At 37.5% G+C, this 14,672-nt stretch overlaps 1 protein-coding gene across 2 annotated transcripts in view; it reads right to left on the bottom strand.

Annotated features, from left to right (window-relative positions):
- LOC126184918 (kinesin-like protein KIF3B) overlaps positions 1-14,672 on the bottom strand; it is a 157,791-nt gene that overhangs the window by 104,438 nt on the left and 38,681 nt on the right. For both annotated transcript variants that reach the window (XM_049927584.1, XM_049927585.1), the window contains one exon: positions 10,995-11,119. In XM_049927584.1, coding sequence (XP_049783541.1) covers positions 10,995-11,119 — 125 coding nt within the window. The remainder of the gene's footprint in view (positions 1-10,994; positions 11,120-14,672) is intronic.

Genomic DNA, 14,672 nt, shown 5'->3' with positions numbered 1-14,672 from the left:
CCCAGCTGCTGATATCTGCCTGACATTATGCCTTGTGCACTGCTCTTAAAAGTCTCTCTCCTTTCCTAATAGCCATGCCCCTTATTAGATTAATAAAATTTGATATTCATGGGAAATGGTTGCTAAACAAATCTAACAATAGCAAAATGTTGTGAAAGTCAGTGAAACAAGTATCGAGTTACCAACTCTTTCATTGTATGTAGTCTTAAAGCTGGCTTTTAACTGTTCCAACACTTTCTTGTCACTGAGAAAATGGACATAACTGCCTGACTTCAGTTGGGTTTGAAACATATTTAACTCACACTGAAAAGATGTAACAGGGTCATAAGTTGAATAATCAATCGACGTTGGCCTTGTATTTAACATATTTAAATGATTAATTACATCAGTCAAAAACGCTAAGTCAAATAACCAACACTTATTTCTTAATTTAATTCAGAGATATTTCTGTTCTATCTGATCTGATCAACTAAATTTAGAAACTGCTTCAGCGTTTTATTGCAACTTCACTATCTTTATTTCTGTGTAAATCAAATCATATCCGTATACTCGCTGTCAATGTCTTCATGAAAAGTTTTAAATTGTCTGTGATTGAGACCTTGATACTTTATGAAATCAATTGTTGGAACCAGATCTAATGACCTGCTGCACAAACTCTCCTGGTGGATTATACGGTGTAACTGCATGAAATCATCACTGTGCACTCCTAAATACTGCTTTAGTACTGATACAAATCCATAATTAATTTGTACTATGGAAGGCACTTTGTCAGTCTTAACACCTGTTAACTTAGTCAGATCTAAATCAATGTTCAAACACTGTTCCAATGAACATATCACTATTACTAGTTTGTCCTGACAGTAAACTCAATCCAATAAAATCTTTGCAAACTTAAAATTCATGAGTGTTTATACCATGTGCAAGCAGTAACAACTGGGGTGTGGAGGTGGTGTAAATTGATTCATCAACAGCCAATGAAAAGTAAGCAGATTTCTTTGAGCAAGTTTTTAATGCATCCTTTATATTTGACACACTGCAGTATCTTTCCTTTGCACAGTCATTCAATATAGCTGAATGTTCTCAAAATGTTTAACTGATTGTGGGCAACTCTTTTTAGCAGCTATTTTGAAACAATTTACAACAATCTCAGTCCATAAATGACTAGCGACTTTCTGCTATAAAGCAAGATATTTCCAAACTTATTCCTGTTGCAGTTTCTGAATCTTTACCAGGATTTCTGAACATCGCTTGCTGACATGTCAACTGCTGTTTCTAAAATTTTTCTGTTTATGTAGTTCTTTTAGCAACTTAGAAAATTCAGAATTCAGACAATCTTAGTGTCTCTTTAAGTTGTATTTCTGTAGGAAGGCTACAACACTTTTCCGGCTACAACACTTTTCCAAGTAAGGCAAATGATGATATTCAGGAATTGCACAAAAAAAATATTTTTCAATTGAGCTATTCTGAAACTGCCTCATTTCGCCCTGTAAGTTGGGGTTTCTACTTGATCCTGCTTTATTGGGTCTAGGTTTCATTTTAGCCAGTGAAGCTTCACAACTATATAAAGAGAAACAAAAATGTCTGTACTGAAAATGTGGGAGAAAGAATGGTTACAGTATAACACTTTCTTATATTATTATTATTATTATTATTATTATTATTATTATTATTATCTTTTTTTTCCTCAGACTTAAGTCTGGTTAAAAATGGAACGTGACGCGGACCTCGGTCAAGCGTGACTTCCTTGTAACTGTATGGTATATGTTATATTGCATTTAGGAACTTTCGGGTCATTGAACATGTATCAATAATTACAGATTTTTGTAGTTGTATATATATGTTTGGATGTAGCTGTATTGCATTGATGTACTGGTGGATATTGTGAGGTATGACTCCTGTAGTTGATAATATAATTGGTATAATGTTGACTTTATCCTGATGCCACATGTCCTTGACTTCCTCAGCCAGTTGGATGTATTTTTCAATTTTTTCTCCTGTTTTCTTCTGTATATTTGTTGTGTTGGGTATGGATATTTCAATTAGTTGTGTTAATTTCTTCTTTTTATTGGTGAGTATGATGTCAGGCTTGTTATGTGGTGTTGTTTTATCTGTTATAATGGTTCTGTTCCAGTATAATTTGTATTCATCATTCTCCAGTACATTTTGTGGTGTGTACTTGTATGTGGGAACGTGTTGTTTTATTAGTTTATGTTTTATGGCAAGTTGTTGATGTATTATTTTTGCTACATTGTCATGTCTTCTGGGGTATTCTGTATTTGCTAGTATTGTACATCCGCTTGTGATGTGATCTACTGTTTCTATTTGTTGTTTGCAAAGTCTGCATTTATCTGTTGTGGTATTGGGATCTTTAATAATATGCTTGCTGTAATATCTGGTGTTTATTGTTTGATCCTGTATTGCGATCATGAATCCTTCCGTCTCACTGTATATATTGCCGTTTCTTAGCCATGTGTTGGATGCGTCTTGATCTATGTGTGGCTGTGTTAGATGATACGGGTGCTTGCCGTGTAGTGTTTTCTTTTTCCAATTTACTTTCTTTGTATCTGTTGATGTTATGTGATCTAAAGGGTTGTAGAAGTGGTTATGAAATTGCAATGGTGTAGCTGATGTATTTATATGAGTGATTGCTTTGTGTATTTTGCTAGTTTCTGCTCGTTCTAGAAAGAATTTTCTTAAATTGTCTACCTGTCCATAATGTAGGTTTTTTATATCTATAAATCCCCTTCCACCTTCCTTTCTGCTTAATGTGAATCTTTCTGTTGCTGAATGTATGTGATGTATTCTATATTTGTGGCATTGTGATCGTGTAAGTGTACTGAGTGCTTCTAGGTCTGTGTCACTCCATTTCACTACTCCAAATGAGTAGGTCAATACTGGTATAGCATAAGTATTTATAGCTTTTGTCTTGTTTCTTGCTGTCAATTCTGTTTTCAGTATTTTTGTTAGTCTTTGTCTATATTTTTCTTTTAGTTCTTCTTTAATATTTGTATTATCTATTCCTATTTTTTGTCTGTATCCTAGGTATTTATAGGCATCTGTTTTTCCCATCGCTTCTATGCAGTCGCTGTGGTTATCCAATATGTAATCTTCTTGTTTAGTGTGTTTGCCCTTGACTATGCTATTTTTCTTACATTTGTCTGTTCCAAAAGCCATATTTATATCATTGCTGAATACTACTGTTATCTTTAGTAATTGGTTGAGTTGTTGATTTGTTGCTGCCAGTAGTTTTAGATCATCCATGTATAGCAAATGTGTGATTTTGTGTGGGTATGTTCCAGTAATATTGTATCCATAATTTGTATTATTTAGCATGTTGGATAGTGGGTTCAGAGCTAGACAGAACCAGAAAGGACTTAATGAGTCTCCTTGGTATATTCCACGCTTAATCTGTATTGGCTGTGATGTGATGTTATCTGAATTTGTTTGGATATTAAGTGTGGTTTTCCAGTTTTTCATTACTGTGTTTAGAAACTGTATCAATTTAGGATCTACTTTGTATATTTCCAATATCTGTAGTAACCATGAGTGGGGTACACTATCAAAGGCTTTTTGGTAATCAATGTATGCATAGTGTAGGGACCTTTGTTTAGTTTTTGCTTGATATGTCACCTCTGTATCTATTATCAGTTGCTCTTTACATCCTCGTGCTCCTTTGTAGCAGCCTTTTTGTTCTTCATTTATAATTTTGTTCTGTGTTGTATGTGTCATTAATTTCTGTGTGATGACTGAAGTTAATATTTTGTATATTGTTGGTAGGCATGTTATGGGGCGATATTTAGCTGGGTTTGCTGTGTCTGCTTGATCTTTAGGTTTCAGATAGGTTATTCCATGTGCAAGTGTATCAGGGAATGTGTATGGGTCTGCAATGTAACTGTTAAATAATTTAGTTAGATGTGAATGTGTTGAGGTGAACTTCTTTAGCCAGTAATTTGCTATTTTATCATTTCCAGGGGCTTTCCAATTGTGTGTAGAATTAATTGCTCGGGTGACTTCATGTTGCAAAATTATCACTTCAGGCATTTGTGGTATCGTCTTGTATGTGTCTGTTCTGCTTGTATCCACCGTGCATGCCTGTTATGTTGTACCGGGTTTGACCATATGCTGCTCCAGAAGTGTTCCATGTCTGTTATATTTGGTGGATTGTCTATTTTAATGTGTGTGTTATCCATTGTTTGGTAAAATCTCTTTTGGTTTGTGTTGAATGTTTGGTTTTGTTTCCTTCTATTTTCACTTTTTTTGTATCTTCTAAGTCGTTTGGCCAATGCTTGCAATTTCTGCTTTTTTTCATCTAATTGCTCTATTGCTTCTTGTTGTGAGATTTTACCTAACCTTTTTCGTTTTTTGTCTGATATTTCATTTCTTATAAATTGTGTTAGCTGTCCGATATCTTTTCTCAGTTTTTCTATTCTGATCTGTAACCTGTGTTGCCATGCTGGTTTTGTGCGTTTCTTCTGTGTGTTGGTTTGTTCTGATCTCTGCCTAGTGTGTATATTTAGTGTAGTGAGTGCTCCTATATAAACCAGTAGTTGTAACTCTTCCATAGTTGTGTTTTCATTTATTTTGTTGTGTATGATTGTGTTGATAGTTTTTATTGTTGTTTCGACTTGTGGGTTATTTGGCGGTCTATGCAAGAATGGTCTAATGTCTGTATTTGTGTCTTTGTATTCTATATATGTCAGCTGAAATTTCTCTTCTATATCTAACACGTGTCTCTCTTCGTGTTCTATTTGTGCTTGTTCTGGTGGCTGTCTTAAGATTTCGTTTTCCTCTGATTGTTTAATTGATGCGTGTTGGTCTTTGTTTGTTTGCTCTGGGATGTTTGAGTCCATTACTGTGTTTTCTTCCTCTTCTGATTGCACATTATTTTGTTCCAGTATTTGTTGTACTTGTTGTTTGATGTTTTCTAATTCTGACTGGGGTATCCTGTTATTTTTGATTATTACACGAATCTGATCAGCTAGTCGTTGTTCTGTTAAAAATTTTAATTCCGGGTATCTGGTAATAAATGTTGTGTATACTTGTGATCTGTATCCAGTTGTGTTGGTTCCTAGGTTTGTTGCTTGGTAATAACAGAACATGAGGTGTCTATTAACTTCATCTGACCATCTCATCCTCTGTCTTTGTTTTCCTTCTAGGGTGGTTGCAGGAAGCATATCCTGCAAAACACCTCTATTCGGATTTAAATCCTTTTCCAGTTGGCTAGCAGTGTCGTTACCATTGTGGGCGGGCATAGGGTTCAAGCGTCGTCCCCGACCATGACGGCATTTGTCCGAGGCTTATTATTATTATTATTATTATTATTATTATTATTATTGGCTGATGAGTGAGAAGTAAATTCTTACAGGTTCAGAGAAAGACGTATAAAACTGTTACTTACTTTCATTGCAAAAAGTTCAACACACTGATAAGTAGGCTGATGAAGCTCACTGACTAGAATACACAAACCACTGATGACTAAACAAGGTTGTTTCCTACAGGCCCATATTGTAGCTTTTGCTGCAACAACTGCACTCTTGCCGAAGCGTGTACATTCCAAAATAATGTGTCATGAGACAAGATATTATTCCGAATTTGGATCCCCGCCCCCAACACCAGCTAGACTACAGTGGATCAAATGAACTATTCTCAAAATTCCCTCTCCTTTCTGGGAGGGAAGGAAAGATGAGTAAAAAATTTAAAAAATAAAATAAAAAAATTACAAGAACAAATGGTGAGGGGCAGCCCCCATCAGATAAATGGCATGCCTCGTTCTGCTTGTGGGCTGTGGTCTGTCATTCCTGCCACAGAGCTACCAAATTGCAGGGAAGCTGACGGCTATGTTTCATTCGCTGTTCCAAATAATCATGGACATTTTCTATGACATTAGGATTGGGTCATTTAATGGATCACTCAAGGTGCTACAGGTTACCTGGATGTTCAACAAACGAGGAATGTATGCATGCAGTCCTGTGACCATGGCTGCTGCCGTCTTTGATGACAGGAGTGTCTACATCACGCACTGAGGTGACGAAAGTCATGGGGTACCTCCTGATATCATGTCAGGCCTCCTTTTGGCTGGCATAGTACAGCAACTTTATGTAGCATGGACTCAACAAGTCACTGTAAGTCTCCTGCAGAAATACTGGAGCTGTCCATAACTGAGAAAGTGATGCCAGTGTAGGATTTTGTGCACGAACTGACCTCTCAATTATGCCCCATAAATATTCGATGGGATTCATGTCAGGCGATCTGGGTGGGAAAATCATTTGCTCAAATTGTCCAGAATGTTCTTCAAACCAAACGCAAACAATTGTGGCCCTGTGACATAGGGCATTGTCATCGATAAAAAATTCCATCATTGTTTAGGAACATGAAGTGCATGAATGGCTGCAACTGGTCTCAAAGTAGCTGACCATAACCATTTCCTGTCAATAATTGGTTCATTTGGAAGAGAAGACCCAGTCCAAAAAAAAAAAAAAAAAAAACAGCCAGCACCGTTATGGAACCTCCCCCACCAGCCTGCACAGTGCCTTGTTGATAATCTCAGTCCATAGCTTCGTGAGGTGTGTGCCACACTATCCCTACCATCAGCTCTTACCAACTGAAATCTGAACTCATCTTACCACACTCCCATTTTCCGGTCATCAAGGATCCAACCGATATGGTCACGATCCCAGGAAAGGCAATGCAGATGACAACATGCTGTTAGCAAAGGCACTCACATCAGTCATCTACTGCCATAGCCCATTAATGCCAAATTTCACCTCACTGTCCTAATGTATACATTTGTCAATATCCCACATTGATTTCTGTGGTTACTTCATGCAGCGTTGCTTGTGTGTTAGCTCTACACAGCTGCCACTGCTCTTGGTTGTTGAGTGAGGGTTGTCAGCCACTGTGTTATCCATGGTGAGTGGTAAAGCTGAAATCTGGCATTCTTGACACACTTCTGGCACTTTGGACCTCAGAATATTGGACTCCCTAGCAATTTCCAAAATAAAAGGTACCATATGTCTACCTCCATTTACCATTTGACATTCAAGGTTTGTTAATTGCCATCATATGGCCATAATCATGTCGGAAAACTTTTCACATGAATCATGTGAGTACAAATGACAGCTCCACTAATACACTACCCTTTGATGCCTTGTGTACACAATACTATGACCATCTGTGTATGTAAATATCAGTATAATGGCCTTTTGTGAGCAACCCATCTCCTAATGTCCATTGCATTCTATTCTCTTCGCAGTGTTCACTCCTAAACTGGTTGAGATGGAACTGCACACACTACCAGCAACAATTCCTGTGTTTTGAAACTTAATACCATTGAGAAGATGTGACACTTGTCGCCAGTCCCTGATAGTTAGTATCCTATCATGACTGCTGTTCTTACAACTTGTCATATGGCCACAAGTGGTGTACCATTTCTTATAGACATGTTGGACAGTGCCTGTTGATACCCCATCAAATCAGGCAACTTCATTTGTGATGTGATCATGGGCATGTCCAAACAAAATACAGTAGAGTCTCCATTGTCCGATCTTCGGTTATCTGACCTCCTGTGTTATCTGACCCTTTCACCACGCCAGCCATGCGCCAGCTGACGACAGGTCAGTGACTAACATGTTGTTTGTTGATACTCAGTTTATTGTTGCCATCTGCTACTGCTCACTCCTCAGTGCTAACTTAGATCTGTAGTGGAGTGGACGTGTTGCACTTTGTTTATTGTAAAAATTTGTGGTGATGGCTTCAAAATGGAAAAAGCTGGTCATTTCAATGGAAGAAAAACTTAAAGCTTTCAAAAGAATAGACAATGGTGAAACTTTATTAAAAGTGGCGCAAGATTATAATGTCAGGAAAACAACAGTTGGAGACTGAAAAAGGAACTGCAATGAAATTGAGAAGTGGTGTTCTCAGTGAGCAACCTCAGCTGTTTTGGAAGATCGGAAAACCATGAAAAAAACATGATTATGAAAAAGTAAGTGAAGCTTTGCTCCTATGGTTTACTCAACATAGAGATAAAGGTGTACCCATGTAGGGACCAATTTTGCAGGAAAAAGCCTTAAAGTTTCGTAAAGAACTAAACGAAGGTGAACCTGATTTCACATCGAGTGTAGGCTGGCTCGATAGATGGAAGAAAAGATATGGAATTTGACAACTTAATGTCTGTGATGAAAAGCTTTCAGCAAATTTTGAAGCTGTTCAATTGTTTAAGAATAAACTTCATGAGGTATTGACCAAGGAAAACTTGACAGGCAATCAAATTTTTAACTGCGACGAGACTGGTCTCAATTACAAAATGTTACCAGAAAAAACATTAGCATCAAAGGCTGAATAGCCAGCACCAGGCTACAAACGTAGCAAGAAAGAGTGACAATTCTTGCATGCAGTAACGCCGCAGCAAATTTGAAAATGAAACTCTATGATAGGTAAGCCAAAAAAACCCAAGAGCATTTAAAAATGTATCTAAAAATGCTTTAGCGGTGAAATATTAAAAAAAAATTTCCTTGGATGAGCTCAGACATTTTTAAAGAATGGTTTTTTTAAAGAGTTCGTGCAACAAACTGAAAAGTTTTTGAAAGCCAACAACTTGCCCCGAAAAGCACTGTTGCTTCTAGACAATGCCACTTGTCATCCTAATGAAGATGAACTTCAAGATCAAGATATAAAGGCCATGTTTTTGAGACACTGAAGAGAAACTACCGCAGAAACTTGCTTTCCTCTTTAATTAATGCTACGGACAAGGGAGAAGACATGCTAGAGCAGTTACGCCATATTAATTTGAAAGACGTAGCTTTTGACGTGGCCCAATCTTGGGAGAGTATTGGAGCAAATACAATTGAAAATCCTGGGAAATTTGGCTACAGGAAAATCAAGAAAATTCTCCAGATGATGAAAATTTACAGCAGCAGACCAAACCAGAAAATACTACCTTGCTTTCATTGTTACGAAAAGTTCTGGGATGTGCTGACGCCACAGAAGATGACATAAATGAATGGATTGTCCAAGATGAAGAATTTGAAGTGACAGATGAAGAAATAGTCAACATGGAAAACAAAAATAAGAAGACGAAGAAGCGGATGTAGTGAAGGAAAGTGTGCCCAAGATTTCTCACAATGGAGGACACAAGGCCTTAGAAACTGCTTTAAAATATGTCGAGCAACTGGAGGAAACATCGTCTACCGAGGTTTTACTTCTTAAGAGACTACGTGATTTAGCGGCAAAAAAACGGCAAACAGCAGGCAAACAAAAGATGATTACTAACTTCTTCACACAGTAAATATCTATTCAGTCTAATTTGATTTGTATTGTATTAAATGTTTAACTCATTTGGCCTACTTTAGTTTAATTTTTATGTTTTTTTTGTATTATTTTCCGTGTTATCCGACTTTCCTGCTTATCTGACCTTGCCGCGGCTGGTTTAGGTCGGATAATCGAGACTCTATTGTAGCTCCTTTCTGCCATTTTTTCACTTCCACCCATCTTGTTGTGCCAGTTCCATAAAAGTGACTGGCACATACACACTGCTTTGCCCAGTTAGCTTATTAACCAAGTCCCTTCCTAACAGAGCACCATTGTCTCTAGTACTACCATAAGAAAGTGAATATTGGGTTTGCCCGTAAGTACAAGCTCTTATTTTTTTTATTTTTAAAAAATTGAAAGTGTTGTGTGAAAATAAAATGTTCTGGCAGTGTTTATTGTGTTCTTTGACAGAGCATTATGTGCTATACAAAACAGTGTGATTAGTTTTTATACCGCTATACTTTGTTCTTTTAAGGATATTAAAATGGAGAGTCAAGTTGACACACAAGAACATTTTCAACACCTGCCTTCTGCATTTATTCTAGGTGTCAAAGACACAGAAGCTGCTCGAGAGATTTGTGACTGGAATGGCAAAGAAGTGATGCCTCTTAAGATCACTCAAAATTGGTTTAAGCGATTCAAAGACTGCCATTTTGACCTCAAAGATATGCATGATCCAGCACAAATTTCAGAACCAAAAATTGGATATGGAAACTTACTTACAACAAATGCAATGAACCAACAATGATATCCAGTAAAAACGATCTAATCTGCGACATGGTGTTGTTCTACAACACAACTATTTCCTCATATTGTCAAGGTATCCATTCAAATGTTTGGCTGGGACATGCTGCCACATCCTCCGTATTTGCCTGAATTGGTGCCTTCAGATTTCCATCTGTTTCAATCCCTCTCTAATGCATTGCATGGCATTTCACTCCATAGTGTTGTGGAACTGAAGGCTAAGCTGGACTATTTCTGCAAGTGGAAACCAGGTGACTTCTAATGTCATGGCATTAAACAGCTTATTGGAAATTGGGAAGAAGTTGTGCACAACAATGGAGAGAACATTGATTGATTTGTTGTTCATATCCTGTTTATTTTAGTGGAAACCTAAACGTAAAATAGATCACGACTTACGGGTCAACCCAATACATACGATGGACCACAAACCTGATAAACAGTTTGGATCCAATGCTAAATCATTTAATTTGGTATGCAGCCTTAGTACGTTTTGTGTGTGGAACAAATCACATGAAGCCCTGGATCCGAGATATTACCAAATCATTGTTCCATATAGCACTGATTCTGCGTTTTGGGATTTATTTTCATGGGATGGTTTGCTTTCTGGAGAAACTGAACCACCAACAATCAAGTGAGAAACAAAAACTAGACACATCAAGACTGCAGATAACTCATTCCCTACTGGTCGCAAACAGGACTCTGCAGGAAACTGCAAAAACATGAACTTAATCTTTCAGTAATGTTTTCTTTAGGTTTAAAGAATATTAATCACTATACAAGTGAATAAAACAGCAAGAAACATTTTTAAACACATTTGACCAAACCATGCAGTCTCTACAGTTATTTCAACTTTTTGTTCTGGTTTCACAGCAGTCAATCCCATTACAACTACTAAAACATTTATTTATTTATTTATTTATTTATTTATTTATTGACAGACTTACCTTCCATTGTATATGTCTTGCCAGTACCAGTCTGCCCATATGCAAATATTGTGGCATTGAATCCATCAAGCACACAAGAAACAAGTGGGCGCACAATCTCTTCGTATAAATCTTCTTGCCGAGAACTAAAAACCAATTTTCACTACTTTATTTAAAGACCACAAATTGATTATAGCTGCACAAGAGAGTAATTAAACATAAAAAGGTGAAGACAGGTACAATGTCTTCAGGTATGCAGCAGTTAACCTTAAACTGAAATGCGCTTTCATGTTTCACACAGTTCTTACAGAAATAATTTTGTATCTACTATTACTATTTACTATTAACAATGCAGAGCAACACCGGAAATCTTAGCCAGAATTGAAAATGATTAACTATGTCAGTGAAATTGCACTGAATACAGTGCCTGACAAAAAACGTAAAGCATCCACATGGCGAGTAGAAATGAAACGAAATTCCTGAGTTCAGAGGGTATGTGATGTCATTTCAGTCATTACAATATTGAGTCAAATTTACAAATAAATTGGCAGAATGAGCCCACTTTACCAGTTGCACTCCTCCTGGCCTTGATGAATATGCCTATTCATATGAGAAGGCTGATCCTCTCCTGGGACAGGCTGGCACACAGCTGTTGTAACTAGTCTTCGACATTCTGGGTACTAGCACTGGGACAGAACTGATAGCCAAGCTGGTTCCATGTATGTTCTGCAGGGTCAGACCTGGGAATCTTGCTGGTCATGGAAATACCGCAACGTTACACAGACAGATCACAGAGATACGAGCCATGTGTGAATGAGCATTGTCCTGATGCAAGAGAGGTAACAAATGGGGATGCAAGATGTCTGTGACATACCATTGTGCTGTCAAGAGTTCCCTCAGTCACTACTACCCATGACCAGAAGTCATACCTGATGGCTCTGGCTCCCCACACCACAACAAAAGTACCATAACTGTATCTCTACAAAACATTGGAAGAATGGGACCTCTTCACAGTCGCCACCATACTTGGCAATCACGGTCATTTTAGGTAGTGATGAAATATGATTCACTACTGTACACAATGTGGTATCAATCAGCTGCAGTCCATGCTTCCCTTTCATGGCACCATTCCAAATGCAGCAGTTTGTGTTATGCTTTTATAGGCAACCTATGCACGAGATCGGAATTCTGTAAGGAAAAAGTCTAGAATAGGGCTATTAGCATACTTACGTTTTTCATATAGGAAAATTGTCAGCACTTGCTGTGAGGTAGAAAGAAAGGGTGACACATTGTTGTAAGTGAGGATTAAGAATTTAACTGCTCCTTGTCTGAGTTAGTTAATTTAAACTGTGCTAATATCTGCAAACCAAGGGCAGCGTCACAACCCATGTTATGTTTGGCCAGTGAAATATTTCTTTGGTATTATGCAACAATCTGCATGAGCACATGGGAGTAGGTAGGTGGCTCAATAATTTTTAATTAAATCATGGGAGAAGATAAGTGGATCAATGATTTTCTAATTAAATCGTGGGAAAAGGTAGGTAGATAAGTGTTTATTAATATATCAAATGTGCGACTGTTTTAATAAACAATGATCACCCTACCTTATCCCATGACTTAATTTAAAAACATTGATAAACTTAAGAGTGCTTGTGCAGATTGATTATGTAGTCATTTCACCACCACATTTGATGCATTTTCATGTCTCCGCAATTAATCCACGAGACATGCACCAACGATTCAACAAACGATGTCGCCATGCAGAACTAAATCACTTAAATCAGCCCACTTTATAGCACTCGCTGACATAGTCGCACATCTCTCTCAAAACTCACTAATAGGCCGAAAAACAGCAAACAAGACAATGATTTCAATTTTGGCACTAGAAATATGTTGCCTCACTTTCCACCTCTTAATTGTTATGAGAAAGAATTATCCCACTGGCTACACAAACTATTGCATTGAAAACCTATGAGCAATAGACGAGCAACAGCATGACTGTCATTGTCCCTGATCTAGATTTTAGCCATTCTGTAGTCCAGCTGCTGCTAGTCTCCAACCAATGGTGTGGGATGACACAGAAGGTTGCAGGGAGTCTATTCTTTTTCTCAGATGGCAGGCACAGATGTGAAGAGGTTACAATGGGCTTGGTGCAAAATGCAGATACCTCCTTTGTGGTGGTCAGACAGGGCAGACTAGAACCTTTACCATGAATACAGCTGCACTTAAATTTCCATTCAATCCAACATTAGACCTCTGTCACATCTGAATGCCCCACAAATCTGGATGCTGCAAAGTTCAACTAGCCATCCAAATGGAGATCCAAAACAAGACCCCTTTCAAATCCTGTCAGGTGCCGATAATGCTACCTTACACAAGTATCCAGCATCTCCGTCTACTTCACAGTGATCACTCAACATCTGATGCTGTTCACGCACCTTATACACCCTACTAACAACACTAAACACAAACATTAGTACACTCTGGTGGCCATTCTACGTTTCTCTGAGAATTGCTACTCTAATTTTTTTACACACTCACTGATGGTGTGTACATGCACAAAGTTACAATGGCATCTGGCCGTGTCTTCTGGGTGCTTCACTTCTTTTGTCAGGCAGTGTATATAAAAATTATTTTTATAATTACAACAAACTATAGGTTGAGTTTTTGGAAAAAGAAATACATTCGATTTAAGGAGACTGACTGACTAATTATAAAGTTTAATCAATTTTTGAAAATATAACTTAATTGGATAGATGAAAAATCTACTCAGCAAGCTGCGGCAGGAGAACACACACGCTTTTTATATGTGTGTTCTTCTGTTGCTCTGACACAATAACTTTTTATGACACAATCACAATCAAGTTTGGCCCACAATGGCAACCTTCAGATGTTACAATAGGAAAAAATAAAAAGGTCATATTAAGACCTTAAAATAAGTAAAAATATTTTTACCAGGTCTACTTGCGAGTTATTTAAAGTGCAATATAAATACATGTGGATCATACTTACTGACTGTGTATGGTGAACTAAAGTTTGTCAAACTAAACATAAAACCAAAAAATTTGGGAATTATATAGAAAACACTAAGTGTACTTTTCTTTCCTACTCTTTGCACATTAGGTGCACACATCCTCTGTACTTGTAAAAACTATAAAACATGCACATTTGCAACAATAGTTCAGTCAGTTATCTTTAAAATATAAAAATTGTACAGGCTGTTACAGCAGTAAAACCATACTGAAAACAGTCTAAGGTCTTTACAATGAAAGGAACAAAGGAGTAAACCTTATGGTACATATTTTCAACAGCTGAGGATGCTGTTCCTTGGGCTACTAGATATTTATGCCATTTCCCACAAAATCAGATGAGACAACACAGACTGGACACAAGTTGGCATTCTGCTGCCATTCCTCTTCTGGCTACGAGATGTTTATGTTGGATGGGCAGACACTCAGAAGTGAAGATATGGCTTGGACGTCATAATGATGCATTTTGTCACAGGCAAGCCCTTCATCAACTGGAGAACACATGCAGGACCCTGAAACTACTTCAGCTGAAATGATTGTTGTAAATATTTAAGTATTTAACCCATTGCAAATTCATTCAGCTCACTGAGAAGTTTGTCTGGTTCCTTCCATTTCATAATATAGGTCTCGAGTTGTTCTAAAATATCTAACTGCTAAGGCTAATACTGTT

Source organism: Schistocerca cancellata, chromosome 4 (genome assembly GCF_023864275.1).
Source record: "Schistocerca cancellata isolate TAMUIC-IGC-003103 chromosome 4, iqSchCanc2.1, whole genome shotgun sequence".
NCBI lineage: Eukaryota > Metazoa > Arthropoda > Insecta > Orthoptera > Acrididae > Schistocerca > Schistocerca cancellata.
The sequence above is the reverse complement of the archived record's forward strand: the minus strand, read 5'-3'. Positions and strand labels throughout refer to the sequence as shown.